Here is a 15,596-nt window from a genome sequence, read left to right as displayed (position 1 = left end):
AACTGTAGAGGCCCGAAATTCGTACTTGAAAATTTGCGGAAAAATTTAAATTTTTCTTTTTAAATAAATAAAATGCCTCATTCATAAAATATACTGATAAAAAGGTTCAATGTTTAAAATAGCAGTGGAAGTAAATATTTGTTTCAAAGCAACAACTTAAAATAATTCATCGTGATAAAATGAATTTTCATAAAATAATAAATAAACTTATAAATGAGGTCCTCGGGTTCCTATTACTGCCGACCCAAGATGGCTCACTGGTCCCTGCCCTCGGCCCCGACCTCATCAGTACCTACAACAATCAATTCTAGTGATTCTAAAGACTCAGCATGCATATATCATGGATAACAAGTAAAAATATCGTAAAATCTGGCGTAACGTAAAATATCATATCATAGAGCGTAACGTGAAATGTCGTGCCATGAATAATTATAAATACGTGCATAACTGAACTGAAAATCGTAAGTGAAATGTTTGCTCGATAGAGCCCTGTCATGAAATAGCATATCATAATTTTCTGTTGAGAATATGTTCTACGCAAGTGGCCCATAACATGAATTGAATCGTCTGATCAGACTAAACCACAGTATACTGGGCGGTAGAGATCATCACAGCCCTTGGACTGGATATCCGTACCCATACATGAACATGAAACGGTCAGTAGCCACCGGATGAAGTAATAATCCCATGATAAGCTGCAATCCCATGAGTGTGAAGTGGCCACAAGACATATCGCATATATCTCAAAAATAAACTTTTATATTTATGCACGTAATATAATTAAATTCCTGAGTTATTTTACCAATTGGGTTGGATCGTTTCCAGGCTCGCTGCGACCTAGTTCTAACATGAAAAACATGCAAATAACTTGACTTGACCATGCAAATAACTTATCTTGACCAACGCTTCAAAATCGAACTAAAAACGAGACTATTACGCCCAACAAACTTAATATTTTACCATGACAACGTACCAACCCGAACCAACATCGAACCATCATTTAGTCATGATTAAAATACACCTAAAAATACTGGAAAATAATTACCAAGGGCTGTAATAAACGAAAATTGTGCATGGAGGCCAAAATCATGAAATGCTCTTTCGAGAGTCACTTTGGCACATCGCACCGTAAATTCTCGTACGACCTCTAAACTTAACCAAATCACAAACTGGACAAAATCATGACCTTCCTAACTCAATAAGGCACTGTCCAGTCCAAGACCATAGCCTAAAAGCCAACCAAGAACTCAAACGAGCCTCTGGACCAAAGCACAAAGTTGCTGTCATGAAAATTACAGCAGCAGCTGTTGCGCTTCCTTGCGTCGTTTGCAAGGCTAATGGCCATTGGGGCTTGAACCACTGACCAAAGCCTCATTCCAATATCCTAAGGTATGGTTTGAACCATGGCTAAGGGCCCTAGGCCAACCACAATTCCAGCCAACACCTACGACAATACAAGCTTCACTCGAGAATACACACATGGCACGCGTGGGGGTGTTGCTTGTTTTGCTGTCAAATGAAGGATCCAATGGCTATGAGGTTAACCATGGTCCATGCTAGACATGATAAGGTGTTGCATGAGTCATGGCTAAGGGCTAGAAGCCAACCACAACCCATTTGACACCATAAATTCGAAACTCAACACACACAACCAAAACCAGAAAATGAATACCGATGGGGCGCTGTTCTTGCTTTATTTTTTTTAAAACCGATGGGAACTTGAACCAAGCCATGATAGGGCATCTTGGTCACGTCCTAGGCATGTCAAGAAAGGGTTCCAACCATGGTTACATGCCCAAAAGCCAACCAAGATTCGAACCTCCCTGTACAAACCGAAAACCAGAATTTCGAGACACCAAAATGCACCATGGACGAGTTGCTGTCCATTCGTGTTGCTGGGGGGGGGGGGGGGGGGAAGGCTTTAACCAATGGACAAATCCCTTCCTAACACACCATATATCATGTCTATAAGCAGTCTTGAGCCCCTGGAAATCGAGCCAAACCTGAAACCACAAAAACATCAAAACCGTGAGAGCATAGGCGGAAACCGAAAAATTCTGCACCATATTTTCGAAAATTCCTTGACATGATTTCGGTTTTGCTTCAAAATTTAAGAACAAATATGGTTTAAAAATATGTATATGACTTGATTGAAGAGCAAGGGATAATATAAACATGCCTTGGAAATTGTTTTGAAGAAAACAAAAATGATACGACGATACGGCGCGGCGGAGACGGAGTGTTCTTCTCTTGTTTTCTTTCTTAATTCTCCTAGTAGACTCACGATTTTCTCTACTGAAAATGCTCTCAAGTTTTCAAAAATGGGGAGAGAAAAAGTCTAGGAGGTGAATGAGGAAGTTGCAAAATAAATGGGAGATAGAAAGACAAGATATAAACTTTTCTATCCTTAGTTGGGAGATAATGGAAATGGTTTGATATCAAGAGATTTGAGGTTGATTTGCTAGGGTGAGGGCCGATTTTATCATGTCAAATAAGGTAGAAAAATTGCTTAATTGTTAATTATTGAAAATTAAATGGTGAGGGAATTATCTATGAAGAAAAAGGGTAATGAAAGATATCAAAGGAAGTGAGTTGTCAAAAGTTTTTGAATCTAGAAAGGAGGGGGGCCGATTTTCTAAAAAGAAATGAGGGTAGGAATACTGCTTAATAATTAATTATTGGTGAATAAAATTTAGGGAATTATCTACCAAGAGTGGATATGGAAAGGATTTAAAAATGGTGAGTTGACAAACTTATATCAAATCTTATAAGGTGGCCGATTTTTGCATGATAAATGGAGGGAAAATATTTCTTAATTATTAAATTTTAAATCTTTAGTGTTTTATCTACCCATTAAATATTTTAGTGAGTTAATAAATTAATTATTGAACCTAAATGAACTTATTTACTACTTACCTCCAATTACTTAAATAATTACTTAAACATTCTTTTACATTGAATTAACTTATTATTTATCTTAAATAAATTCTAGGAACGTTTTATTAATATTAAATTTTATCTTCATACTCCAATTCCAGTCCGGTCCTCACTTAATTAACTTAAAAGATAATGACTAAACTACTGCGTAAAATAACTTAACAAATTTTAAAGGAATGAAATTAAATTCTCATGCATAAAAATCATTTTAATTTAAATAATAGTAATTATGCATGACTTATACGTAGTCTGATTTACGAGTTCTACATTTCGAGCTTCAAGTTTAGGTGTTATTGCTTCATTTGGGTATTAATACGTAGTTATGTCCAAGCTTAGTGGGGGTTAGATTAGGCGTTTTGAAGTTTGAATAGGGAACGTAGAACTATGGTTTAAGTGAGGTCCGTGTCTTCCATTGCTTGGGAAATGCTCATACTCCATGTCAAGATTGTTTTGGGGTTCGAGATCATGGTTTAGTAAGTTGATTAAATGTGGTCAGGTCTCGAGTGGTTTAGAAAGTCATAAGTTATTTAATTACTTCGGTGGTGAGTTTGATTGGTATGATTAAGTTATGGAATTTTAAGTTTTTGTAATAATGTATTAATATGTATGTGCAGCAGTAGCCCGAGCAAAATCCAAAAAAGCCCTCAACGCTATGTAAGTATGTTCGACGTGCAGAAAGAGAAAATGTTTTATTTTTGAGGTATGTGAATTGTCTTGTGACCAATTATGAACGGGTTTGGAAGCCGGAGAACATGTCCGGGGACCTCTCCACCCGGGTAAAGCCCAGTACTCTGGTTTAGTCTGATCAGGCGCGATATGTATGGGTCACTTGCTTTGAAACATATCTCTACGCAAAATGATCATGTTTATGCACGTTTAAGTATGTATGATGCAAGCACGTTTATGAAATTTTTTATGAAATGAGGCACGTCTATGTTATGTATGTATGATCAAGTTTTAAGTATGTATGGATTACTTTAAAAAACATGTGGATTTATTATGTATTACTCGTTATTCTCAATTTATTCATGTTGAATCTTTAGACTCACTAGACTTGATCGATGCAGGTGATGACGAGTTTGAAGAGACGAGAGGCGGAGACCAGTGAGATGGCTCGGACTGGGCGGAGGACTAACCCAAGGATCGCTTAAGTTTTCAAAAAATTTTATGCATGTTGAACTCATTTACTCTGATTTTAATGAAACTACTTTATGTCATTGTTTAAACAAGTACTTGTGAAACCTAGTTTTAGTTGTGACTTGATGTCACGAAAATAGTTGTACTCTTATATTTCAAATATTTAGACAAGTATTTTATTTGTATTTCATTTTCGAGAGTTTATTTCTTATTTAAGAACCTTTTTTTATTTTTCGCAAATTTTATGTATGTTTAAAAGCATGGTACGTTTCGCTAGGCATCGACGTAAAATAAAAATACGATCATTGGACTCCCTCTGGGCCTTCTCCCGTAAACAAGCTCCCTCTGGGGCCTTCTCCCTCATGATATTCCCAAAAATCGTATATCATATCTTTGATGACACAATCAATTCACATCTTTCAAAAAATTTTCCTTTTCTTTTTAATCAAAAAATATCGTGTCCTTTTTACATTTGAAAATTAACATTTTAACAGTAAAAATTGCACAACTTTACCATAAATCATAAAATCTCATATTTTCATCATAAACGTTATAAAAATAACATTTAACATGCGTTATGATCACTCGGGACACTGACAATCCTTTTCGCACTAACTAGGTGTAAAATGATCGTTTTGCCCTTACACCCTAAAATTCTCGATTTTGACTTTTTCTCACTTTTATTGACTCGAGACTATCCCAAATAATTATTTAAGCTTAAATTAAATTTTTAATATTTTTATGTAATGTAAACTCGAGCTTTTTTGATTTAATTCCTTCATTAATAATTCGTAAAGCGTTTTAATTCCTGAATTAATTCTAACTTAAATAATTTCTTCCAAACTTTAAACATAAATTTTCTCTACCTAAACTACCCTCGTGAACCATGAATCGACCCCCGTGGACCATGGTTCAAATCAATTCTCCATTCCTAGTCATTCTCGAACCCTACACCTTAGATCAAGCCACAGGTTTCACCCTATACCTGAGCCACCCTCGAGCAACCTAGGGCTAGACCCTCACCAGTACCTCCTGGACCCTTCTTGACCTAGCCTAGACCAGCGCACCATCCCCTTAGCCCAAAGCCAAGCCACTTGCTCCTTTCCCTTAAGCCTTCACGTCGCGGCTCTCACCAACCCGAGCCATCATGAACCCTGGCTACACCAGGCCCTGTCCTAACCCTGAGCCATCATCCCTAGACCCTACTGGACCAGCCTAGACCATCCCAACCAAGCCATGAGCCGCCCCCTCCGCGATTCGCACCTAGTGTGCATGGAAAGAGTCCATGCGGTTGTGGACTCTTCCTTATAGCAGCCCTTGGCTAGGACTCTTCCTAGCCCTCGAACGCCACCTGCACAGGGCTGAGGCAAAGCCTGGTCGAGCCCTGATGCAGCCCTCCTCATGACTTAACCCTTGCAAGCCATAATGCAAGGAAAACCCTAGCCTCTAACCATCAGCCATGCACTGCCCCTTCTAGCTCTTGTCCAGCCCTCGTCTCATGCCTAAACGACACTTGTTCATTCCATAAACATCCTATGTTGGCAGCGTACTCGTTGGAATTCATATCTCGTTCAAATACACGTAAAAAGCTTCAAAACTTTAAAAATAAGCGTCAAAATGATAAGCAATTCGAACTCCAATATTTTTCATGCACAAATAAACAAAATATGCATACTAGAGATTGAATGATGTGTCAAAGGAATTTAAAAACTTGTTTTTGCATTTTAGAACGCTCGAATATACGATCGTCGGCATGGGGTGCGAAAAAGAACAAACGGGCGACGAAGACTCCTTGTTAAACTCTACTATTTTTAGAAAAATTTAATCATATTTAATCATATTAATAAGCTTTGAAAATATTTATTGAAAAATATTTATTTTATCTTGATCGTCATCGGTTTCATTTCCTCAACCTATTATCTAATATTCAGATAAAATCTACAGTTTTCATAAAATCATGCAATTAGACTTTTAATCATATAACACGCATCATGAAATCATTTAAAATCAATTACATAAAATAATCAAGCAATTTAGTTCATTTGCATACACGTGGTTTACGTAGGTCGACGTTTTGACATTACCTTTATATTTTATTAGGTTTGATACTCGAGCCCAGAAAACGTACAAGTTCTTTCTTTCGATTTTAAAGCACATAATACCCCTTTTTAATAAAAAATAATATACAAATCTTAAATCTGATGTTTCTATTGCTTTACCACTGCAAAACAAGAAAAAAGAAAAACTTGCTTCCACGCTATTATAAATTTGTAATATATCTTCCATCATGCCTTGTAACTTACGAGAAACAACTTCACATGTATTTTGCGTTGAAGAAACACAACAATTTTAATCCTTTTTTTACTATCTTTCAACGAACCTTTTATCATATTATACAAGAATTTCGGAGTTAGGTCCTTAATTAATGGTTAAAATCTTAGCAAAACTAGGAAGCAAAATTTTTACTTTTAATCATAATTTTTTCTTACTTTAAATATAAGTAGCTATTCCAATAATTTTGATGAAAATATTTTACTTCAATTATATTATATAATATAAAAATGGGTACTTTGTTTAGGAAAAATTGAAACAAGAGACCAAAGCCGTGGGTACTTTGTTTACAATATTAATATTACAAGAATTTAAATATTTTAATTTAAAATTAAAAAAATTTAAATTTATTTATTTTGAATTAATGTTTTAAACAATTTGAACATTTTCCAATGGAAAAAAAGTTTTGGCTCATCTATTTATGCATCTTACATAAAGTTTATCGTGTTTATATATTCTGTTAAATTCCAATTTTAGTCAATTATCTTTATTATTATTATCAATATTTTTTCAATTTCAATCTTTATTTTTCTCACATGGAGCTGACCACATGTGCCATGTAAGTATTCACATGAAAAAAAAATACAATTATGTAGAAAATAATAATAAAAAAGTGTCCATAAATAAAAAATATAAAACTAAAATTCAATTTTAACAATATGACAAACCAAAATAAGTTAAACAGAGAACAAAAAATACAATATATTATCTATAATTTGGCTCGAAATGAACAAATTTATGTAAAAAAGAGCGAATATAATACTCCATTCGTCCCATGTATTTAGACTTGTACGTGTTTTCACATAGACTAAGAAAATTATCGATAAAATAAATTTTACAAAGAAATTTATCGTTTTGCCTTTATTGAATGAATGTTTTAATAGGATAAAAAAGACAAAAATTTGTGTGTGATGGTCTCACGAATCGTATTTTGTGAGACATATCTCTTATTTGGATCATCCATGAAAAGAGTATTACTTTTTATGCTAAGAGTATTACTTTTTTATTATGAATATCGGTAGGTTTAACCCGTCTCACATATAGAAATTTGTGAGACCGTTTCACAAGAGACCTACTCATGAAAAAATTGTTGGAAGTAGTTAAAATATTTAAGGAGATGATAAATTGATAAAAAAAATGTAGATAAACTAATATTGGAAAATAAATTACATATATATGAAAAAGAAAAAAGAAAAGAAACGCGACATTTGAATTTGAGAGAGGGAGAGTAATCAAGCCAAAGTTATGGAACTACTCGAAAAGGTAATTTCAAAATTATGTGCAACAAATAAATACACTCTAATAATGAAAGTGGAAGACTAATTCATGATATTAGAGATGATGAACACAAATGTAGTTTTAATGATGCGGAATTCATCTGTATCTCAGTTATTTCATCTCACTTTTTTGCGCTAAATTATATAAATTATTACATAGTTTTTTTTCTGTTTTTTTAAAACCAAAATTCCATATTTTTCATGCGAAATTGATGTTTGGTAAAAATTCAATCAATCGAAGCCTGTAAAATTTCAGTTTATTTTATATAGTTAAAACTATTTATACTTCGGTTTGAAATCTTTTTATAAGAGAAAGAGACCGTTGAAGCTTCCCATTTTGTCCCAAACGCCGGTTGGTGTGAGAGAGAGAGAACAGAGGAACACGCATACAATGCACATTCCTTACTCCACCCGAATCGTCGCCCACGAATCTTCATCCTCATGTCTGTATAAATAACCCCTTCGCCCTTTTCCATTCCTCACCAACAGCAAGTAGGAATCAGAGAAAAAAATGGCCCCGACTTCCTCTTTTGGAGTTTCATTTCTTGTTTTGCTCTTCGCTGCAACGGTTTCTTTAGCAGAAATTGATGATGGCAGTCATGTTTCCAGTCTGAGATTCCCAAGTACTGAGGCGGAGATGCTTATTAAATCCTTCGGATTGTCTCCGAAGCGTGGCGTGAATCGGCATGTCGCGGAAGAGTTTAGATTTGGTGAATCGAGAATTATTGAGAGAGAGATTAAGTTCCCGTTTGTTGGGGATTCCGGGGCTTCTGTGAAGGATTTGGGCCATCATGCTGGTTATTATAGGCTTCCACACACTAAGGATGCGAGGTATGATGAGATTATTTTCTTGAACAACTGAATTTAATTTTGTTCAGTTTCCATGTATGTGAGTCATAAATTTAGTCCATTTGGAGTTTACATTTTAGAAAATTGTGGCCACTAAAGTTTTCATGCATGGGTTGGGAAAGTTTTGTAATTTGATTTAATGGTCTTATGAAATGAAGTAATCGAGAGTCATAATTTCGAATTTTAAATTATTAGAGCATTTTCTTGGGTGTTAATGCAAATTTAACTGATACGTTTTGTGTTTTAATTAATTAAAAATTAATAAAAGTGTATTTAAATGCCAAATCATTAACAAATGTGTTCGAAATTCCCATGGAAACTATATTCCAAATAAGCATGCTGCAATAACGGTGAACAGACTTCACAAGTTTGCTGATAAAATCTTGTACACCCATGAAGAAGAGGACCACGCCTATCTATCATTATTGATATTGATCTTTTACATGCATGTATTCATATGTTTACTACATCGTACGGTTTGTTGCAATAAATGCCAAAAAATAACGCATTAACGTAATAGTATTAGGGAGCAGAAGGCCTTCTGGTCATGCGTGCCCGCACAAGTTCGAACAAAATACTCGTTGGGATCATGTTTGAAAATTGGATATCTATGTGTGCACAAGTTTGTTTGGATCTTCTTTTCTCATTTGATTGTTATGTGATACTTTTGCTTAGATTCTTGAAATGTCGTTCGCAGGATGTTCTACTTTTTCTTCGAATCAAGGAATAATAGAAAGGATCCTGTAGTTATATGGCTTACTGGGGGACCAGGTTGCAGTAGTGAACTGGCTTTGTTTTATGAAAATGGCCCTTTCCACATTACAAGGAACTTGTCCTTGGCATGGAATGATTTTGGATGGGATACGGTAAACTAATGCTATTTTTTTCAAATGGCAATACGTTTGCTGTCGAAGGGTACTTTTGACGAAAATTTATCTAACCAAATCATCCCCCCACCCTTTTAAGTTTCACAACTTAAAGCATGTCCATACGCTGTATAATTTTTTAAACAGTACGAGTTTCAAGTTTTACGGTACAACTTCTTGTCGGCTGATTGCTGATTCATATTTGTAAGCATATTTCAATGCAGGTATCAAATCTTATATATGTGGACCAGCCAACGGGAACAGGTTTTAGCTATAGTTCCGACGATGATGACCTTAGGCACGATGAGGAAGGTGTTAGTAATGATTTATATGATTTCTTGCAGGTATATTAACATCTATAATTCCATATATCATAACAACAATTCATCAATGTGGTCTCCAGATTATGATAATCGCAGTTTGTATCTCTGTTAGGCCTTCTTCAAGGAACATCCTCAGTATGCAGAGAACGACTTTTACATTACTGGAGAATCATATGCTGGACATTATATTCCTGCTTTTGCAGCTCGGGTTCATCAAGGAAACAAAAACAAAGAAGGACTTCGTATTAACTTAAAGGTATTTTGCTGGATATGTTCCTGCCTCTTCTTGTCTTCAGATTGCATTTTTTGTCCTGCTTCATGAGAAATTTCCTCGTGTGTTTCAGGGATTTGCCATTGGAAATGGGCTTACAAACCCAGAGATACAATACAAAGCTTACCCTGATTATGCTTTGGACATGAAATTGATCACACAGTCTGATTACAAAAGCATGAGCAATTCCGTTTTACGATGCGTACAAGCAATAAAACTTTGTGGTAATTCTTCATACAACAGTTCAAATTAGATTTTAGTCTGCTAAAAATTATATGATATAGCCTTCAGTTTCTTTTTTTCATTTTGTTCTACTTCTTGTAGGTGCTGACGATGGCTCTTCGTGTGTGTCAGCCTACATGGCTTGCAACAACATTTTCAACAGAATTGTAAGCATTTCTGGCGGTAGAAATGTAAGTAGTAAAATGCATTTACTAACAGTTACTTTGTGTCATAGCACAAAGAATGAAAATTCAAGAAATGACATATAACCACAAGAAATAACATTTTCCTTATTTGGAATAATGCTGAACTATGATATAAGAAAGATTTGTGTGGGTGATTTGTGCTACGATAACCACAAGAAATTAACATTTCCCTTGTTTGGAATGCAGTACTATGATATAAGAAAGAAATGTGTGGGTGACTTGTGCTACGATTTCTCGAATATGGAGAATTTTCTTAATCTGCAATCGGTTAGAGACGATCTCGGTGTCGGCGAAATAGATTTTGTGTCATGTAGTTCAACGGTATATGAAGCTATGGTGAATGACTGGATGAGAAATCTTGAAGTTGGAATTCCTGCTCTTCTGGAGGATGGAATCAAATTACTGGTTTATGCTGGTGAATATGATCTCATATGCAACTGGCTAGGTCTGAATTTTTCTAAACAGCGCAACATGCCCCTAATCAAAATACTTGATTCATCATATAAAGATTCATCTTTTTGTTTTTGATATGGATAGGGAATTCAAGATGGGTTCATGCCATGGAATGGAGTGGACAGAAGGAATTTGTAGCAGCTCGAACAGTCCCATTCACAGTCGATGGTGTTGAGGCCGGTTTACAGAAAGGTCATGGACCACTTACATTCCTAAAAGTGCACGATGCGGGTCATATGGTCCCAATGGATCAACCGAAAACATCTGTAGAAATGCTTCGAAGGTGGATGCAGAGCAACAGCCTTTCGGCGAAGGCAAATGGCCACCTAGCCCCTATATGATATGAGCTTGACATGATTTACAAGTCATAATCCCTTAAAATTGGTTCTTTTGTACCAGTAAAACTTATAGGATTAGTCGAAAACAGGCGCAAGGAAAGAATGGATGACGGTCTTTTATTGAATGCAGCAGATACTTCCTTATGGATTCATTTTTTATTTCATGCCTTTGGTTTACTTTTATTTCTTATGAAGGCCGCAAAAATGCATTTAAGTAACATTAACATTTTTTTCTTTTGGAAACTGAGTAATATTAAAGAATTGTGTATTGAAATGGGCTCATTACAAAATTTTGGTAATATTAAAGAATTGTGTCGGGCTCATTACAAAATTTTCGAAGTTGATCATTTAAATTAGGGAAATTGATTATTCTAGTCTATTTCAAAGTTATAATTTTAAAAATGACATTTTTTATTATATATTTTGCATTATGTCGTATATAATTAAAAAAATATTAAATTCCATTTTTCTATGAAGACACATGTTTCATTTTAATGATTTAGTTGTTTAATTATCTATTATTTCTCTTAAAAGTTAATTTAACGTTTGTTCCTGTTTTATTTAGTTTTTAATATATTAATTTTTTAAATACTACTTATATCAATAAACATTTTTTAATAGAATTATGAATTGTTAGTTTGAATTAGTGCATACGATACCACCAAAGTTATACTATTCTAATTACTACTGTATCTCGTGCAAAATAATATAAACAAAATCATCAATCACCATGGTTATGAAACGTAATAATTATATCAATGTGATTTTACACAAATATAAACAAAAACTCCGATGGTCTTAATTGAAGTCTCTACCTTATTCCATACTAACAGCAGTTTATAAGTATGCACAACAAACCTTCAAAAAATAAAATGCATAAAAATGCAACTCGGCAAAAGAATTATCTCAAATTATCACCACTCTATGTCCAAATACATGAAATTCATAAGATTATTCGAGAAATTACGAAAATCAAATAAAAACAAACCAAATCCAAGTGAAGCAATAATCTTATTCGAAAAAAATTCTAAACATATTCAAGTCAAGTCAAAATAGGAGCAGAATTTTCACAACTTTTCTTATTATGTCTAGTGGAATCACATGTAGAGCAATGACGCATACAAGATATTTCACCCAGGACAACAAATTGCATCATTATCGTATGAATCAAACAATTAACATTCAGAAAATCTTGAATCTTATCGTACAACTTTTTATATGAAATTGTAGTTGTTATCAGGAAAGACTTTGTATCTTTTCCATTCCAAACCCAACTATCAGTCCCATTTTTTGTAAATTTTGAAAAATAAGAAATAACGAGTCTTTTGACTAACCATACCTGCACAATTTTGTGAAAAACGTTATACGATATCACATAAATCACATCTTTATAATCCTCAATATAAAATCAATTTTTTGCGTAAAAGTTAAGTGGAAAAAAAAATTCATACTTGTTTAAAAAAATAGGATTGATGTGTTTCACGGCCGCCTCTGTACGCACGAAATTGATTAGTTAATAAAATACAGAGTTTGAGATGAAGAAATTGATGGTAAATAGGGTTAAAGGATTTGAGATATCTTCGTAATTTGATATAATAAAAAGATTATTTTGGTAAATTAATTTAACTGAAGACTAAAATTGATTATAGTAATTATGTGAAGTTTAATTAAGAAAATCTCTCTTTAAATTATTTCATTAAATCATATTATAATATTAAATTATTAGAACTTTACATAATTTAAAATTTACTCATTATACATCATCTTTTTTAAAAAGTATTTTCTATTAAAACAACTTTGGTTAAAGTTTTTAAATAACACTAATATTACATAAAGTATTTGTGCTTAGAAATTTCAATTTCGTTCCACATGTGAATGTTTGCACAATATTTGATTTGTGGGCATGCCAGGTGCAAAGGTGAACTTGTATGTGTAAAAATGATAAAAATATAACTTCAAAAACTCACGACGATTATGGACACTAAATTTGACCGTTCGTTTTAATCTCCTAGACAAATACAACGCTAAACCGAAAGAAAAGACAATAGAACTTGATGAAATAACTCATCCCGCTCTCCTTCAAGCTCCTTCAAGCTCCTCCTGTAAGATTTCAAATCACAGAGAAATAACTCATCCCGCTCTTCTTCAAGCTCCTTCACGTTCTTCTTCTAATGCAGGCCCTAATCTTCAATAATTGTCATCACCGACTCTCTATCTGCTCACTCATCCTCGCTTCTTATCTCTAGAGTTGGTAGATTCCTTGTCCTCCTCCACAGCCAGGCACTTCACCTTCCATGTATATACCTTTGACATTTGTTTCTCCATCGGGTCCAGCACGAACTCCACCGTACATGTAGTGAGCAGCTGGAACCACGGGAATCTGTTGTTTTGTTATGTCTAAACCGTGTCGGAGTCAATTAACAACAACGTTTGGGAATGGAGAGAATTTGGTGTTTGGGTTTGTGAGTTATATCGAGAAGCACATACTTTTCATTGCGTTTCTTGAGTTGATCGTCTATACTTCTTGCTACAACATCCCTAGGGATGAGTTATGCCCTCTTGTCATACAAGGGCATGAATCTTTCCATGTCTAAGTTGTAGAGGATTCCTACGTCTCCACTCACAGCTTCAGTTATCCGAAAAGGCATTTTCTTGAGTTTATGGTTTAAGAGGAAGGCCTTCATCAGCCAGAGCAGCAGGATGGAAATGCAAAAACTCCATATTGGAAATTATAGCCTCAGCTCGGTAAGCCATTGCCATTCCATCGCCGGTGGCAACCGGGGGATTTGTAGTTGTGGGGAACCCGGACGCTAATCATCTTCTTAATCGTCATTGGGATAAATGGATCAATTAATTAATCTGGGTCTAATTTTTTTTAAAAAAAATTACGGAATGTAATGTAATTCAATCTAATATACATATCAGTATAAAAGTACAAGTCTTGTACAACAAACATCAAACTCAACTCAAACTAAGGTTCAACAACTAAATGTCAAGTGCTGAATCCTATCTACAGCAACGTCAAAGTCCAGTAGTCTCCACTCTAATCACGATCTCTCATCATCTCCTCGACCCTGATCCTGTCCCACCTGTTGCCATGCACACATACAAACACGACTACAGCCGGATAACTCCGGTGAGAATAAAATCCCAGTATAAGCAATGTATACATGTGATGCATAAAATCATATACAAAAGCATAAACTATGTATTAAAAACATGAATCATAATTTATGACACATTAGTGAATATAGATAAAACTCTCTAACTCGTCATCTTCGACTCGACTCATCTCTAATCTAGGGATCCCGATTCCTGGACATTAACATATATATCGAATCTCAGCGATAGGAGTCGATCCGCCCCTAAGCAATATCGATATAAGTCAATAATTCAGTGTCTTGGCATATCCGCCACATACTTGGCATATCTGCCAAAGCTATTCTATGACAATGTGCAATGGGCCAATGATCACTCTATCACTGTCTGGCCCTTCTGTCAATGATTCTCGCTCAATAGCTATCGGCTATTCTCTACTTTCTATAAATCAATAGATTAATCATATCAATGTCAAACAATAGCAATAAAATAAAGTATGTGGTTTTAGGGAAACTAGAGTCCAATCTGACTCAAGTTAATCTCCCGGTTAACATCGACTTATACCTTTCGTTCGTAGTCTCGGTCTGAAGAATTGGAAATTCTGAATTCAAGACTGTCTCTGTCAATCTGAAATGACATATTGAGAATAGTAATATCAACATTCCATTCCCAATTTCACACTAAATCCGATCAATCTGAATATAATTCAAAATTAACAGCATAACGGCACAATCCCGATATCCCCGTCAATACAATATCAACAGATATCAATTACAAATCATAACCAATATCTGATACAATCCAGAATCAGTCAATAATCCAAATCTGTTCAATTTCCAATTAATATAATCAGAAAATCATAACAATTCCATAATCAATCTGTTCTTCGATCTGACTTCGATTCTATGATGTCTAACATATCCAGAACACCATATAATGATCAAATAATAATTCCTCCAATACATGAATTTTGAAACACGTCAGAATTCGATGAAACTTACATCCTTGAGTAGCTCTTGAAGAGAGGATCACAGAACTGTGTTCGGATTCAAATCCTGATAACCGGATTGCATAAAATCACAATCTAGTGTAAAGTGAAGCTTGAGGGAAATTGTAATGGCAACTCTCGGTTTTCCTTCTGAAAGTCCCAAAGAAATGAAACTTATTTATATATCAAATTCATGGTGAAGTTAAGTGTCCCACTCAATCCCATTAATTGCACTTTAGCCCCTGAAATCTTCACTATTTGCAATTTGGTCCTCACAACTCTTTTTAATTCAATTTCAA

The 15,596-nt window shown here is 34.6% G+C and overlaps 1 protein-coding gene and 1 pseudogene across 1 annotated transcript; one reads left to right on the top strand and one right to left on the bottom strand.

Moving 5' to 3' along the window:
• The first annotated feature begins 8,029 nt into the window (after positions 1–8,029).
• Positions 8,030–11,374, top strand: LOC142543157 (serine carboxypeptidase-like). The gene is made up of 8 exons (XM_075650238.1): positions 8,030–8,513; positions 9,229–9,397; positions 9,622–9,741; positions 9,833–9,976; positions 10,065–10,215; positions 10,316–10,404; positions 10,606–10,864; positions 10,957–11,374. Exons 1-8 carry the CDS (start codon positions 8,194–8,196, stop codon positions 11,211–11,213), a joined length of 1,509 nt encoding a protein of 502 aa, XP_075506353.1. The 5' UTR covers positions 8,030–8,193; the 3' UTR covers positions 11,214–11,374.
• A 1,942-nt stretch (positions 11,375–13,316) lies between these two features.
• Positions 13,317–14,976, bottom strand: LOC142541879 (L-aspartate oxidase 2-a, chloroplastic-like; annotated as a pseudogene).
• Positions 14,977–15,596: the final 620 nt, after the last annotated feature.

Source organism: Primulina tabacum, chromosome 4 (genome assembly GCF_025594145.1).
Source record: "Primulina tabacum isolate GXHZ01 chromosome 4, ASM2559414v2, whole genome shotgun sequence".
NCBI lineage: Eukaryota > Viridiplantae > Streptophyta > Magnoliopsida > Lamiales > Gesneriaceae > Primulina > Primulina tabacum.
Note: the sequence above shows the minus strand (reverse complement) of the source record. Positions and strands in the feature narration are given on the sequence as shown.

Bases quoted from the DNA above. Each gene is read 5' to 3' on its own strand.
- LOC142543157 (XM_075650238.1), top strand. From the start codon at position 8,194: ATGGCCCCGACTTCCTCTTTTGGAGTTTCATTTCTTGTTTTGCTCTTC. The intron at 9,398-9,621 runs GTAAACTAATGC...ATTTCAATGCAG, and splicing joins ATGATTTTGGATGGGATACG to GTATCAAATCTTATATATGT. The intron at 10,216-10,315 runs GTAATTCTTCAT...TACTTCTTGTAG, and splicing joins ACAAGCAATAAAACTTTGTG to GTGCTGACGATGGCTCTTCG.